The sequence below is a fragment of the Larimichthys crocea genome, chromosome XXIV (genome assembly GCF_000972845.2).
Source record: "Larimichthys crocea isolate SSNF chromosome XXIV, L_crocea_2.0, whole genome shotgun sequence".
Classification (NCBI taxonomy): domain Eukaryota; kingdom Metazoa; phylum Chordata; class Actinopteri; family Sciaenidae; genus Larimichthys; species Larimichthys crocea.
In genome coordinates, this window is record NC_040034.1 from 14,848,805 (window position 1) to 14,864,874 (window position 16,070).

General features: G+C 40.3%; 2 protein-coding genes across 2 annotated transcripts; one reads left to right on the top strand and one right to left on the bottom strand.

Moving 5' to 3' along the window:
* Window positions 1-955: 955 nt before the first annotated feature.
* Window positions 956-8,729, bottom strand: qpct (glutaminyl-peptide cyclotransferase). Its single transcript, XM_019259695.2, has 7 exons — window positions 8,559-8,729; window positions 6,565-6,711; window positions 6,127-6,408; window positions 4,899-5,066; window positions 4,265-4,364; window positions 3,635-3,751; window positions 956-3,347 (listed from the first exon to the last, which is right to left on the bottom strand). Exons 1-7 carry the CDS (start codon window positions 8,664-8,666, stop codon window positions 3,166-3,168), a joined length of 1,104 nt encoding a protein of 367 aa, XP_019115240.2. The 5' UTR covers window positions 8,667-8,729; the 3' UTR covers window positions 956-3,165.
* On the top strand, window positions 7,374-15,634 carry mocs3 (molybdenum cofactor synthesis 3). Its single transcript, XM_027274545.1, has 14 exons — window positions 7,374-7,489; window positions 9,389-9,489; window positions 10,530-10,659; window positions 10,773-10,865; window positions 11,458-11,578; window positions 12,399-12,473; window positions 12,680-12,797; window positions 12,870-12,978; window positions 13,075-13,137; window positions 13,677-13,840; window positions 14,003-14,050; window positions 14,621-14,717; window positions 14,819-14,926; window positions 15,429-15,634. The coding sequence occupies exons 1-14, from the start codon at window positions 7,462-7,464 to the stop codon at window positions 15,584-15,586; spliced, it is 1,413 nt and encodes a 470-aa protein (XP_027130346.1). The 5' UTR covers window positions 7,374-7,461; the 3' UTR covers window positions 15,587-15,634.
* Window positions 15,635-16,070: the final 436 nt, after the last annotated feature.

Below are 16,070 nucleotides of genomic sequence, written 5' to 3' on the forward strand. Positions count from 1 at the left end.
GCTTGAGCACCTGAACACCAGTCTGTCAGCATGGTTGTATTTACTACTTCACGTGATGGTGTTGGTAGTTTACGAGGTGCACATGAATGCAACGTATGATATTGGTAGTTTCTGTGTGTTCACCGCCCTCATTTGAAACTAGAGGCGTGCACATATAAAAGTGTGCTACACAGTTTATATTTTGTTAATCCTTAAAAAAAATCTGCAGATTACACACTAATCCTATCACCATTTTTTAAATACAAGTGCATTTTTTTTTACAATGTGTATAAAACATCTCACTTTGTTGTTGTCACTGATAATGTTTTACTGAATTGATTATTAAGCCATTCTTGTAATATTAACTAGTAAATCAATCTGTACAATCACATTTGCAGTCACCAAGATATAATATGTAAGAAAAACTTCAGAGGCAGCACGAAACTGAATATGACTCACTGCTGCTCTCTGTTGGTAACTTGCAAGCTGTGTAGTGGCAGGCTTCAAAGCCGTACAATCTTCCCCACATATGCTTACAATAATACTTCATATTCTCAGGATACCCCCAAATCAGTAATACAATAAAATTTGATTGTATCTTATAAAGGAGTCAGCCGGCTGTCTCAGGTCAGATAGAGAATTAAGTCACAGCCACCCAAGAGACCCTGTTGGATTTTCATTTTAATAACTTAAATTTCTAAACAGGGATATGACCCTTTTGTCATGGTAAAATAATATTTTTGTGTATTTTAACATGAATGAAAGTCAGTAAAAAAAAACCTTTTGGAGTTTGATTTCCTTCTGACAGTGAAAATATGTGTTGATATGACCATAAAGAATTGATACATTCAACTCAGCATCATCTTATTTCCATGCTCTTGGCTAATATGGCGATGACTGGTAAGAGATACTGTACAGGTTTATTGTGGGTCAAGAGCAAGCAACTACACAATGAACTCAAAGCAGAAACAGATAATAAAGCACATTTTGTTTTTAATGAATAGCTATTTCATTATTTTTGCAACACCAGCATGCACTGCAGTTTCAAGTCTGTTTTTACTAATATGGATTCTGACATTAAGTGACCTTTCCAGGCTCATTGTTTTCCAACAATCTGAAACACACCTTGGGAGAGAGCATGGGAAAGGCCCTTTCCATCACTTTATTACAGTACAGCTGGAAACTGTTGATCTCTCTGCACTGTAATCAGCTGCAGATTAAACGTCAACTGTTATTAAACCTGGGCATGCATCAGTTTGCTGTCAGGCTAAAAATTACTGGAAGCCCCACTACAGTGCAATACAACAATTTGTTCTGCCTCTCCTCTTTTTCCTTGTTCCAACATGCTGGTTGCTTGTCATTCAAGAGTTTTGAATGAGACCGTTCTCCTTAGATTAAAGTTAATTAAATATATTTTCTTCTATTTTATATCCCAACCGAGTAATTTTGGTGATGACTGACAGGTAGAATGCCTGAGGTAAAATGTCAAGCTTCCAGAAACAAGAACAAAATTAAGAATGAGCACAATATTAGCACGGTACAGGACGAAAAAAAAAACTCTCTAAAGAACTGCAGATAACTTACGTTTTACGACCTAACACCCAGATTTCACAACTCTCTGGAGTTAGGGAGGAAACTGTACATCACACAGCAGTCTTACTTGACTAATGGCCCTTAAAGCATGTTTAATCTCCCTTTCAGAGACAAGATATAGGCTGTGCAGTATAATGGTACACATTGTTGCCAGGCATCACAAACATTTCTGACTGAAGCCAATGGGAGGTAAAGAGCCATGTTCGGTTCTCATGGGAGTGGGTTGGATTGAAGGGGATTTGGGTGGTGTGGAATTCAGGGGAGGTCCTCTGCGATAGGATTAAGTCAATCATGGGATTGTTGTGAAGGCGAGGTGGAGGGATGGATGGAGGAGGAGAAGGCCCAAGCTTTAAAGTTAAGAGAGTGAAAGACCTGAGAACCAGATAGAAAACTGGAAGAACGATGTCAAGTACTCTTTCTGTTTTCAAATGACAGAGAAAGTTAACACTAGATAATCAAAATGATCAATCATCAGAGCAACACCGACTTCTTAAACCACAATGAAACAAAGACTTGTAAAGATAAACAAACTCTGTGCAGCCTGGCTTGTACTCTGTATCAACATTTATTTCAGCCTCATAACACAGAAGTCCAGGCTTGTATTGGATTGTATATTATTCTGGGATCTATATTTAAAACCTGGCTAATAATGTCATATAAACAAAGGCAGGCACATGAAACATCAGCACAGGAAGTTCACTTCACTATCTAAGATGACAGGATATGAAGGGCTAAAGAGGTTTTTAACATAAATAAAACCACTTCCTGACACTGACGTGTTTGCTCTATAACACTGAACAGATTTACTGGGAGGAAATGTAACGTGTTGCTGAAATGCACAGTTTGACACTGTCTCACGTGTGTTGCTACATACTCTTCCCCATATGTTTTGGTAGCATCATGCGGGTGGCCATATTGTATATATTTATCACGCTACATAACAGATCAGGGATTCTGGATGTCATTACATTACTATAAGAAGGTGTTTTCAGGCTGCAGCTGTCCCCCAAAGCAACTCATAATGAAATTGTCAACGATATTGCCAGGGAATTTTTTTAAATAAAGTGTATAATAACATCCGAGTTATTTTTATCTTTTTACCTCTGCATTTCTCTTTTTCTTCCTCTTTGAGGCTCCACATCCTAGACATTAGCATTGCCTCCTCACAGTGTAAAAGAGGGGTTTGGGCTGATATAAAGAGAGCAGTGTTGTAAAAAAAAAAACACACAGGAGATTTTGTGGCTGAAAGTTTAGAACTTGAAAAGAAGATGAAGCTTCAGAGTTTTGAGCTCTCTTATGAATATATTTTCTTGGGAAGAAAATACATGCTACATACACATAGAAAATATGTTTAGAGAATGACTCCAAAGTTTAAAAAAAAGAAGTACTGGATATGTAGATGACATAAAGCATGTCTATACATCATATGTAAAATGTTTTCTGCAGCTGTCGCCCATCTGATCTGAGTCAGGTCCTAACCTTTAAACAGTATTAAATACAGTATATTCTTTCAGTCGTTAAAAAAACAGCTGAAGGTCTTTACTACAGTGACATTAAAAAAGAAAAAAAAGTTGTTAAGTGATGCTGGTGTTTTCACGGGGCATACTGTGGGGTTGAGGGGATGGTGGGTCTGGCGTTGAGGTACTCCAGAACAAAAACTTGTAGGATCTTATTGAGGTTCTGAATGGCGGAGCGATCCAGGTTCTGCTCGTTGTCATCAAATGTGTGCCACACGGACGGGAAAGGGGACGGGATAAGGTGAAGGACACGTACACCTGACAAAGAAGAATAAGAAGAGAGATGTAGAGGGTTAACTTTAGTGATCCCTTGATGGGGATCACTAAACCCATTTAGGCCCAAAATATAGACACAGACAAACAGCTCATCGACATACAAATATGGAGAGATGTAGCCATGTAGCACCCTGGGAGCAATTAGAGGTTCACTACGTTGCTCAAGTGCAGGAGGTGAATGGGCACGTCTCCAACTACCAGTTCACAGGACATACTGCAGTCCAATATGTAATCATATTAGCTGTAGTTGTGTTATTTGGTGTGTTTACCTCTGTTTAGGAATGGTATATGATCATCTTCTATGCGGCTTACAGTTCGCTCTGGCCAGAAATATTGCACGCTGTTAGGATGATCCACAAGCTGGTTCATGGAGTGTAAGCGCTTTTCTGAGGATATAAGAGGGAGGACATAGAGTCAAACAGTGCATCTGTTAGTTCAGTTTGGAAAACAAAAACAACAATGAGCTGATTTGCCTAGTTAGGACTGTTCTTTGGTCTTTGGCTAAGGTTGATTTGCCTAGTTAGGACTGTTCTTTGGTCTTTGGCTAAGGTTTAATACGTTTTTACTGACATTTTCTAAATCCGATTCAAATGGCAAATTGCAGTTGGTGCACCAAAATACATGTGACACCTTCTTTCAAACAAAGCCCCACTGACTCACCGAAAGTGAGTGAGAAGAGGAAGAATATAGATATATATAGAAGAATATTAATATAGTATAGTTCACAGATTTGTGAACTGACTGTTAGCCCAGTTGCCATGTCAGTTGCCTTTGTATGATGATGTCTGGAATATAACTAATGTATTGAGTTATTAACGTTACTCATGTTGTTTGTGGCACACCTTTACCAAAGCACACAAACCTACTTTATAATAATGATAAAACACAAGATTACTCACCAATGTCCTGTAGTCTGGAGAGCCAGTGCATTGTGTTGGCGAACTGGTTGCCAAAGTATGGACTGGGTGCTCCGATCAGGTCCAACAACACAAACAGATCCTGGAGGAGAATAAACAGGACAGGGGAGGGAGCCGTTTCATGAGAAACTCTCTACACATCCTCAAGATAAGACTTGCTCACAAGAAGCTTGTTTCCATAATAATCACACCTCAGAGCCCTTGCTTTGAGTGTGGTGTGGTGGTAGCTCACTGACATCAATGCTCCACGCTACACAAGCTTTTTTTAAAGATATCATCTGCTTTATCTCCACACAGGAATGTCTACATTTGTCAATAAACAGCTGCCTTATCTCTCCACAGCTAGGATACAGAAACAAACAAAAACTGATGTGGCATCGTGTTATTATAGAGTGTATAATAAATGATGTTTGATATCAAGACACCCAAGCCTCCCAGATGATAAAATAGGTGGCTGTGAGATTTCTTCAACAAATGAAAGACCTGCTTTGCTAAGGTGCCTGTGTGGGCTGCATGATGGTACTGAAATTGATGGGATGATCTTGAGTATGATTAAGTGATCATACTAATCTCAGGTTGTTTTGGACAGAGAAGGGTGAGTAGCAGTGTAACGTACTATGCCGTGCAGTTGATTGGTGCCTGTGGCTCCAACGGGGTGTGGAGTGGTCGCCATCTTTTGGGCCAGGTGGCGGGAGCCATAGAGGGAGTCTGTGGCGGTCCAGCGGAAAAGAGCCTCCTCTCCATCGAAGAAGATCAGCTGCAGGGTCAGGTTGGGATTGGAGCTCTACATGGGGGATAAAAAGAAGATAAATCATGTGTTACATCAGTTTGCATCCGTAGAGTTTTGCTGCCCCCTAGTGATTCTGGGATCACAGTGACACAAACTGCCTGACGTTTTCTGAGGTTGCTTTTATGTGAAATATTCATTTTTAATTTTGCAACACTCAACACAGTAGTAATAAGTAAAAGTTATTTATCAGCTATAATACTGATTATCTGTCCATCTACATGGCAGCTAATGTATTTGTATTCAATGTGATTCCTATTCCCCCAGGGACCTTTGTGACAGACAGCTGAGTCTGATAAACATGTCCCTAGGCTGATCCCTCCCTGTCATAGGCTGTGTCACAGTCCACCCAACAGACAGAAGTCTGAGCACAGCTGTGAAACAGGAAAAGGGCAGATGAGTAAGCTGCATGAATACAAAGTGATTTCTTTAAGGATCATTTGTTTGTGGAGAAATTAAATATTATTGATGGCAAATTTGTATTTCTGTGTGACTGAAGTCTGATTTAATATATTTATCTATGGCATAGACCTACTGTCCAAGCCTTAAAAAAAACATATCAATTCTTCATTACTATTAACATGGGCACTGTAGTTTATTTTAAGGCCAATCCACCAGGCATGTATATTCATTTCCAGGTGAAAATAGTCCTGAATAAATGCACTACTTACTCCTAGAAACTACAATGTCCAGCTGTATTAGGACTTGCTTCTCCTTTTTTATGTCTTCCATATGTCACAGACGCGTAACAAAATTGGAAAGTACCGAAACCAAACTAATCTGTAATCCACTTCAACATTTCAACATTTGTTACTCAGCTTGTCGTGCCATTGTTTCTCAAGTTTCAGTGACATAAGGAAAATCTAAAGTGATGTTCACCCAGTTCCTGAAACTGGTTTTGTCTAAAACATGTTTGACCCTAGAACTTTCTGCCCCTCGTGCTGTTGTATGACTCGCCTGTGATTCATGACCATAATTTGTCAGCGCTGGCCTCAACCACAAAAACTAATGACGCATTGTATGTTGTAGCTTTAAGTCACATGGTATAGGTCACCACCTTCTGAGCTTTGAGTTCTTCATCCAGGGCTCGTGCCAGCTCCAACATCATAGCACAGGGAACAGCAGAATCAGTGGCGCCCTGGAACTCCATCCCGTGCCATTGTGGTGGATAGTACTTGGAGTCATAGTGACAGGCCAGGACCAGACGGCGTTTGGCTGATGGGTTGAGAGTGGCAATTAAGTTGGTGAAGGGCAGGGTGCCATAGGGTGTTTGTGACACAAACCTATCCTCTGTCACCTCCCAGCCTGCTCCAAGGGAACCAAGGGTTGTTTTGATATGCTGTGAACACACACACGCGACGATTACTGCTTAGGCATATACCTCACCTTATCACCGCACCATGTTTTCCATGAGGTAAAAGTAACAGAATAGATGTGTGTCATGGGGAAGTTACATGTTTGTCTGTAGTGTTTATGTTCCTGCAAATAAACTCACCTGTTGCACTGCCTGGCTACCTGCAGAGCCGGGATACCTGGTAACCAGCAGTGGCCTCAGGTCCCTCAGCCACATCTGTGCCAGGTCAGTGTGAGACAGGGCAGTATTGATCTCCTCTTGTGTTAGAGTCAGGGCTTGGTGATGCAGCTGAAGAGGAAACAAACAAAAAGGGTGATTAATTGGTTTCTGAAAGACTATAAACCAATCACATGGCTATTAAACATCAGGGCTGTAGCCTAGTTAATCACAGATTATGGAACACAGAATATCATGAAGCAATATACTCCTATTGTCAGTCCGTGCCAGCTTCAGATCGACTACTTAGTAAGAGCTGGGAAAAGTGTCACAACACTCTCCTGTGTTACTGGAAACCACTCACTAAATCTGACAATGAAGGTTGCTATGGAGATCTGAAGAGAAAACACACCTTAACAGGGAATTTTGAGATCACCTAAACATCTAAAACAATATTCTATAAAAAAGCAGCAATTTAATCTTGTGGCAAGATTGCATCAAATGTGTTTTAGATGAAAGACACACAAGAGCTACTTAGCGCTAACAGTGTGTACAGACATTGATTGAATGGCTTCAAATGGACACAAGGGCTGCTTTAGAAAAGCAGGGATCTATTGAATAAAGTGTGAAGTGGAGGATAAAGAGTGAAGGGTGCTTGTCAATGTGCTATTCTACTCTCTCGTGTTCTAGGAAGTAGACATGATTGCAAAAGAGCAGATCACATGTTTGTGCAATTCCAAGAAGCACAATATGGATTTGGATTCAGCTTTCGAGTTGTAAAGGTCGATTAGGCATGGGTTAAAAAAACATATTGATCCTCTGATCGTTTTCATTTGGTCTCAAAGTTCACCTGCTGAGAAGTATGGTTGTCTTGGTAACAACATGAACCCGAAAAGGACAGAGCAGGAGGGTAAGAGCCGATGGTGAGAGTCAAAGCCTGTTTGTACTGTATGTTTTACACCACTCTGATAACATCACAATTAGAAGCATGTTGACAGAAAATAGTGAGAAATCACATCACATATACCTAAAGCTCAAAGTGATGTCTTCAGATAGCAGTCCACAACCTAAAGATATTTATTTCACTGTGACATAAAACATCAAATCATTGCATCCGAGAAGCTGGAACCAGCAAATGTTTGTAACATTTACTTGAAATGTAGTGTAAGTCTTTAGACTGAACATTTTCACATTTGTTCTCCCTTCTAATTTAGTTTCACTTGCCTGTCTCACAATAGGGGAGGGCACATTCCTTAAGTTTGTTCTTTACAACTGAAGCATAAACATTCACTTACAAAACCTGTTCACAGGTTGAGTTTTACCCATATACTGACTATACCACGATGTAGACTCAGACATCAGTCTTGTAATTACAGTACGGCGTACAGCGCAAAAAAGTATAATTATGTGGTCACATGGGCTGAACATAGTCATCCAAAGAGCTGGGGCTCACTGGGCTCAGAGAGGGTTAAAAGGGGGTCCACTTAAGGTCTATAAATACCAAGACCTGCAATTGGAGGATCAATGACGATGGCTGTGCTGCCATAGCAACTAGGCAAAGAGGAGAGGAGAAGAAGACCACAAATGAGGAGCATGAATGGCCAGGCATACCCAGGTGCATCACAGGAGAATTACACAACACAAGGCATGGGGTTGTTGAGATATCATGGATAAATATAAACATATTTTATGTAGATTCAAAGTGAATTTGGGAACTTTCCATTTCTTATAGTCTAAGCACTGTTAATCTCCAATCAAACACATGCATACATAGAAACACAATATGAACAATTAAATTAAATTCCAAGCAAATGTTTAAACATATTACTTTCAAGTGTTTTTAAAAGTAAGCAATACAATTGTAAAAGCACTGCATGCGGCAAGTTTTTTTTATTTTTATGGCACTTCTAGAGACGGTTTTCTGAATGTCTAAATATGTAAGTATTACTGTCCGGCGAATTGTGGATTCATTTATTTACCTTTTCTTGTGTCCAGGGAATTCCTTTAGTGCAGTGGATGAATGTCACCCAGATAGCCACCGTGTAAAAAAGACGCGCAGCCATCGTTGTTGACGCTTCTCTCCACATTCCTGTCTCTCTTCTGTGGAAGCTTACAGATCATGTGAAAAGCAGGAGGGAGGACCCAAGGCTCTGTAGACCACAGCGCGTCACTATACTGCTATGTGTGTGTGTGTGTGTGTGTGTGTGTGTGTGTGTGTGTGTGCGTCTCATGGACCACATGGGTGTTAATTGATAATGGCTCATTGCTTAACAACATATCGACATATTTACAGCATACCCACAGTGTGGGGGTCACAAGTCATCATTAAATGTCATTCAATATGCCTCCCTAGTACTCGTCAGCGTTTAAATGGGAGATTTACATTCAACTAAAATATATACTTATAGTAGTACTTATATAGGAACACTTTGCTTTCTTTTTGAAGCTTCAATAGCTTTTTTCTATCTTATTTTTGAGAGTAAATTTAGAATTATGTATTATAGAATTATTAAAAAAAAAATATTTTTAATATTATATTTATATTTTCCCTTATATATTATTTATGATTATTATACCATCTTACACCAAATTATTCATAAAAAAAAAAAATAAAGATTATTATATTTTGTGAAGTAAGACGCTTCGCTCGCCCCTACCATGGTGTCATTGTCACGTGGTGAACCCGGAAACGTGTGCCGTGTGCTCCATGTCAACATGTTCTCTAATTTACAGAAAGCTAAATCCTTTTTTTTAAATATAATATATATAAATATAATAAATCATTCAGTAGCTTCGTGTGTTGTTGTAGCGTCAGCCATGGCTCAGGAGGTCTGCAGCTTGAAGGCACAGCTGCAGGAAAAGAGAGAAGAGATAGCTGCTCTGAAGGAGAAACTGGCACAGCTGGAAAAGGTGAGAAACTTACGAGATGCTGAAGTTAAACTGTGTCCTTTGTCCAGATTTGAAGGCAAATTGACCCTGTAAAAGTGTTTTTATAAATATATATAAATATATGTCACCATCGCATCCTTATAGCCTAGTATGATCCGCCTAACATGAGCAAATATCGCTCATGTATTTGTTATTGTCATGTTGGACATGCAGTGACAGGACTCCTGTCTTAAATCAAACCTGGACACTCTGTAGCTAGTGAACTACTGAGTTGTCCTGAAGATGATGTGCAGCCGAGGAAAGATTCAATATATTCAGGTACACTGTGAGATTGTGTCACTGAACATATTCAGTATTTGTTTGTATGTTTAGATACAGACTGTAGACCAGTGGTTCTTAACCTTGTTGGAGGTACCGAACCCCACCAGTTTCATATGCTCATTCACCGAACCCTTCTTTAGTAAAAAATAAAATATGATTTTTTTTACTGGTGCACAAAATGAACCGTGCATTAACATCACCTTGTTCAAATAACAAAACCAACACAGTGCATGAACTCACAACAACTTACCTCAGTGTGACTTCTGCTGTTGCCTTTGAGAGACCAGTTCAGATATAGTTCACAGCAAAGTCTGTTCCTTTTCTTAGTTTTTATGTCCAGCATCCTCGAAAACGATTGCTCACAAAGATATGTTGTAACAAATGGTATAAAAAATTCCAGGGCGGAGGCTCCACCGAACCCCTGAGACCGACTCACCAAACCCCTAGGGTTCGATCGAACCCAGGTTAAGAACCACTGCTGTAGACTGTGGTGCTGTCTAAATAAGTTCAGGTGCTTTTTATTTAAGTCTGCCATCTTGAGAAACATAAGAAAAAATATTTTTTCTCCCCCAAAATAAGTCTCAGTTGATAAAAAAAAAAACTTAACCACTTAAATATCTCACTGTATTATGTCAGACACGTGTAGTCGTATGTAAATAAATGTAGCCCATTTATATGATAGAGGTAGACTGTCGAGCTCCGGCTTCAACATGTTTCTTCTGTAATAATTCTTCCCTCAGAGCCATAACTCAGTGGAGCTGCATGACAAAGTGACACCACTAACCCCCCTGAAAGCCAAAGCAGCCCTCAGCAATGAGGACATCATGCGGTACAGCAGACAGCTCTTACTGCCCGAGCTGGGTGTACAAGGTACGAACGGCGGCGGATGGTGTTATTCGGATATATACAGTGCAGTAACTGTTTTGTCAAGTGAGATTTATGGTGTGACTGAACACATCAGAGTGAATCTTGATTGTCCACAGGTCAGCTAAACTTATCCAAGACTTCAGTGCTGATTGTGGGTTGTGGAGGACTAGGCTGCCCACTGGCACAGTATCTTGCAGCAGCGGGCATCGGTAGGTGATCTAATTGATTAATGATGTGACCTCACCAAACAAATCAAATCATTAACCCTTCTACCATCCTGGAAGTGAGTGTACTGTGAGTAATTGTTGAGTTTTTGTCTTTTCCTTTAGGCAGCATTTAAAATTAGGACTCTGGCTCACCTCCCAGAATGCAAACATAATTATTCCTTTACATTTCCAAAAGAAATATATCCCACTACTTTTTTAGTGCTGTCTGTAAATAAAAGCAGGTACGCTGGGAAACTTAAAGACACAGGAGTATGTTCACAACTTTTAATTTAAGACGCACTTATTTTGTGAAAATGCTTTTCTTTTGCGGTCAGAATTATACTACCTGTTGCCTCAGATGAAGTTTCCTTAGCCAACATAAGCATACTGATCAGGGCCAAAGTCACTGAATGTGTTTGGTGGTTAGCAGATACAAAATCTGAGAAAAGCAATGAACAAGAACTATAGATAAAAAGTCAAAGGTACACTTTGTTAAATGTTTACCCTGGGTGTGGAGTTTAATCTCCATGGTTATCCGTATTAAGCTTTGACATTTATACAGAAGCCTTTCTGACTAACTTGTTTGTCTGTGTAGGACGTCTGGGCCTGCTGGACTATGACGAGGTGGAGCTCAGTAACCTGCACAGACAAGTGCTTCATGGGGAAGAGAACCAGGGCATGGCCAAGGCTCTGTCTGCTGCCAATGCAGTTAACAGGTACAGACTGGCACCTATATACAGTGGATGAAGCCAATACAGTACATAGAGGTCAAAAGCACCTTAATACCAATACCAATTAGTGGCACAAAGGTTTGAGGATATTTAATAAATATGTTCCGACACAAACATACCTGGGAAAAAAAGTAATATTTTGATATTATTAATAAATGTTCTAAATTTCTTTGTTCTTTTATTTAATTGTTGTATTTCCACATTTTTTTGTGACCCTTTGGTTGCTGTATAATGCACGCTGGCGCTTTCCAGTCTCACCACAGGTTATATTTGGTTGTGTATTTCTCCCCAGTCTGCAAATATTGTGTAAACATGTTATTTTAGAGACAGCTGTTTTTGGTGCCTTTCTCCCTCACAGTGGGCCTACTGTGGTTAGAATACACGTTGTACGACCATGACCACACGGGGGAGCCATTTCTCTGGCTAGCAAAAGTGTTTTTGATTGCGTGTCACACACACACACACACACACACACCACCACCCTCTTGCTTTTATTCTTAATTCTTTACCACATGCATTATAAAGCTTCTAATGCAAAAGCCTTAAGTGATAATGTGTGTTTAAGATTAGTTTTTTGTGCTCTTTGTGATAGCAGGGAAGGAGAGAGAAGAGTAGGGCCAGGCATGTGACTAAGGTCTCATGTCGTATTCAACACTCACATGTTACTGTTTTGTGATTTGTTTGAACAAACCACCAATATGGCCCTGATACTTGTTTTAGATGTCAGTTCATAGAAATACAATTTTTTTTGTTATGAGGACCAAAACTTAATTGATATTTATGTGATGTGATTTTATGTCTGCAGGCTGAACTCAACAGTTGAGTGCGTTCCCTACCACCTGCAGCTCTCGCCGGAAAATGCCTTGCAACTCATTCAACAGTATCCTGCTGCAAAGCTCTCAACCTACATCTGTTACACAGACCTGCCACTGGCCAATTCTTCTAAAGTCATGAATCTATCTTTACAGCTGCATAATGTCATTCAGGCCTATGATCGTTTATATACTCAGTTGAGAAATTCAAACATGCGACTTACCAGTGATATGAACTGTGTCTGTGATGACACCTTGACTTCACTGACCTCATATATGACATTGTGGCTGACTGTTCAGACAATGTCCCCACTCGTTATCTGGTGAATGACGCCTGTGTGCTCAGTGGCAAGCCTCTGGTGTCAGCAAGTGCCCTGAGAGTGGATGGGCAGGTAAGATGGAAATCTTACGTCAGTTTGACAAGAATCCATCAGCTTGTACTTTATCTTGTACCGTGTGTGTAGTTGACAGTGTATAACTATCGTGGAGGCCCCTGCTACAGATGTCTGTACCCAAAACCTCCACCCCCAGAGACAGTGACCAACTGTTCTGATGGAGGGGTTTTAGGAGTGGGTGAGTCTTGTTTCTTTATGTGCCCAGAAACCATTAATACACAGCACAATCTGTTTAATTAAGAGTTATTGGTATAATATTCCACTTCTCTCTAAGTTCCAGGGATAATGGGCTGCTTTCAAGCTTTGGAAGTCCTCAAGATTGCCTCAGGACAAGGCTGTATCCTTTTTACTCCCACATAACATACATACAGTACCTTCTTTGGTCATTTTGTTGCTTTACATAAGTAGTTTTCTGCTTAGTCATCTGGATGAGTCAAGAAATAACTGCTGAAAGGGTTTTCATTGTAGCAGAGTTAGGGATTAGAAGGCTGTTTTGTGCCTGACTGATAAAATAAAGTAAAAACAGGCAGAAATATTTAGTCTGCATCCTCTGCACTCTGCTGACTCTTCATTTGCGATTCCTATGAGAACTCTTCCGAAGTGTGTTGTGGTTACAGTGTTCTCATGCTAATATTGAGACTTAAATCAGAGAATAGACTTGTCCTATCCTGCCTTTGGTCTTGCGTTGTAATACCCGTGCTAACACCTGGCCTGTTATGCATCAGCCCGGGAAGTATTTCACTGTTTTCAACCAAAACGGTTGAGCGTTGCTATGATGTTTACACACAAATGGAAGTCATGTCATCTGCTTCTCCAACTCAAGCGGCAGTGGTGCTTTTCAAAAAAGTGGCCTTTTCCTTGACCGGGGTGTGGCAGCTTCCTGTGGCCAGCAGCTGGTGATGTTTGACGCTCAAGATGCCAGATTCAGGTCCATCAAATTGCGGCCCAAGCAGGCCGACTGTGTAGTGTGCGGAGAAAACCCCAGTATAACCCAACTGGTGGACTACGAGGCTTTCTGTGGGGCTGCTGCCACAGATAAGGTTGGTCATGAGGGTTATGCACATACTCACAGGAATGTTGCTTTTTGAAATGATAGAAAAGGTTTCCCCATATCAACTGGACTCTGCCAGTTAATACAACACATGATTATTCTCTAATCATAGAAGAAAATCTCTCATTGCTTGATTTGCCGTGTGTTTCAGTGCCGCAAACTCAACCTCCTTTCCAGAGATCAGAGGATCACAGTCCAGGTAGGGAACATGTACCAAAGAACAGTCGGCCATTTCGTGACTCCCTGTATTTAGTGCCGTTTATTGTATGATTACACGCAATTTTCTCAGTTTTCGTTTGCATTCATAAACTGATTACATCTCAGCACTGACCCAACCCCAAATGGGAAATGACTAAACATGAGCCTGTAGATTTTCTATGGGAAAGAATAATATGTTCTATTTGGCAGCGAGGGCAGTGGCAGTGGATTGCATCTGTTTATGTTTCTGCAGAATTGGTGCTTTTCAAACCCGCTGAGTCATTAAGTGCAGAGATGGGGATCATGATTGATTGGGCTGTAATTGAGATTGTGCAAAAGGGGGCTCCAGTTAGAAACAGTTTTGTTTCCTGTGATTTAAGGAAAAGTAGTTCAAATGTTCGTATTAATCCACAAATCCAAGCAACCTTTTAACATTTGCTGTGAGTAATTTTGGATCCCTCTTTTAACCACAGATATAAATCAGTCTTTTCCAAAAGATGAAGCCACACCTCTCTATAATAATAATGTTCTTGGTATTTGTGCATTAATAAGTGTTTTAATGTAATTCCAGGATTATAAAGCTGTAATTGACCATGCAGAGCCCCATCTCCTGTTGGACGTGCGCCCTCTTGTGGAGGTGGACATCTGCCACTTACCTTTCTCTCTCAGTATCCTTTGAGTGATGGAAATCTCACTTTGTCCTATTCTGAAGTGTCTGTCCTTGTTCATCCTGTTTCTGTGTGGTTTTCCTCCTTAATATTGCTGCCAGACATTCCCCTCTCGAGTTTAGAGGCTAGGAAGAGTGAACACATTCGATTACTTCAGGAAAGAATCAGCCAGTTGAAACAGCAGATGGCAGGTGACTGCCGGCCTCCAGGTAACATGTCAAAACACCATTTAGGGGCCCGTACATGTTGTTTGAAATAAACAGGCACGTAGAGCCACTCGTGCATATTCACAGTCCACTGTGTATTCTCATACTGCCGGGCCGGAGGCTTATTTTGGACAGCTAGTAGCAGGTTGTAATGGGGTTGCTAGGTGACCCCTTTTCCAAAACAAGTACGATCAACCTGAGCAGCTGGCCTGCTTCAGAGAAATTAATATTCAAAATGTTATTTTGGATATTCACTGTGTTGAACTTTATTTATCAATGAGCTAAATTTAGCCTTGTGGACTTCTTTTTTATGATATTGTTCTTATCTGCATCTCTTTGGGATCTCAACCATTCACCTCGTCTCACGTGTGTGCAGCGTTTTGTCCCCTACAGTGTTTCTCTACGTTCTTTTATCATAGAAAGTAGCTACGGTTCAGTGTTTTGAAGTAAATTAGTCATTTCAGGAAGTCTCTGAGTGTTTTTTCCTCTCTCCTGCTTTCTCCAGTGTACATAATCTGTAAGCTGGGTAACGACTCTCAGAAGGCCGTGCAGGTTCTGGAGAAGATGAGTGGATCAGAAGTGGACGTCATCACAGTGAAAGACATCTGCGGAGGCCTCATGGCCTGGGCAAATAGAATAGATGCCACATTTCCACAATATTAATTGATTATAAATACTTTTTTGTTAATAAACTCTGCATTTCATTTGTCATCCATACTGTTTTCTTTCTACAGAACATTGTGCTTTCAGGTAAATACCCTTTTAATGCCATGTCTTAATTGCCAAATCTCACACGCAGTGAGTGTAACAATGGGGCTCTTCCTAAAAATGCGTTGTGTAATCTACTGTGTATCAGTTCAGCAAAAACATGAGCTGGCAGTCAGATAACCCGTACGCATCCTTGCAAAATCAAGTCCCTCTTCCTGTTTTTCGTGTCGATGCATAGAAGTTCAGTTAATTGAACAGAAAGCTTCCTCATATCTAATATCTGAGTCCACACTTTCAGTGTCAGGGTCCTTAAACATACACACATGGCCCTATTTTACCTTTGAGCTGTTTATAAGCTCAGAGACAACACCGGAAAGACTGAAAGCTCTGATCAGAAAACTCAAAATTCTTCTTTATTCGTTTATTTATTAAAGAAAAG

Bases quoted from the DNA above. Each gene is read 5' to 3' on its own strand.
- mocs3 (XM_027274545.1), top strand. From the start codon at position 7,462: ATGAACCCGAAAAGGACAGAGCAGGAGG. The intron at 11,579-12,398 runs GTACAGACTGGC...TTATGTCTGCAG, and splicing joins GCTGCCAATGCAGTTAACAG to GCTGAACTCAACAGTTGAGT. The intron at 13,841-14,002 runs GTTGGTCATGAG...CGTGTGTTTCAG, and splicing joins GGGCTGCTGCCACAGATAAG to TGCCGCAAACTCAACCTCCT.
- qpct (XM_019259695.2), bottom strand. From the start codon at position 8,666: ATGTGGAGAGAAGCGTCAACAACGATGGCTGCGCGTCTTTTTTACACG. The intron at 6,712-8,558 runs GTAAATAAATGA...TTTCCTCTTCAG, and splicing joins TTCCCTGGACACAAGAAAAG to CTGCATCACCAAGCCCTGAC. The intron at 3,348-3,634 runs GTAAACACACCA...CTTCTTTGTCAG, and splicing joins TATACCATTCCTAAACAGAG to GTGTACGTGTCCTTCACCTT.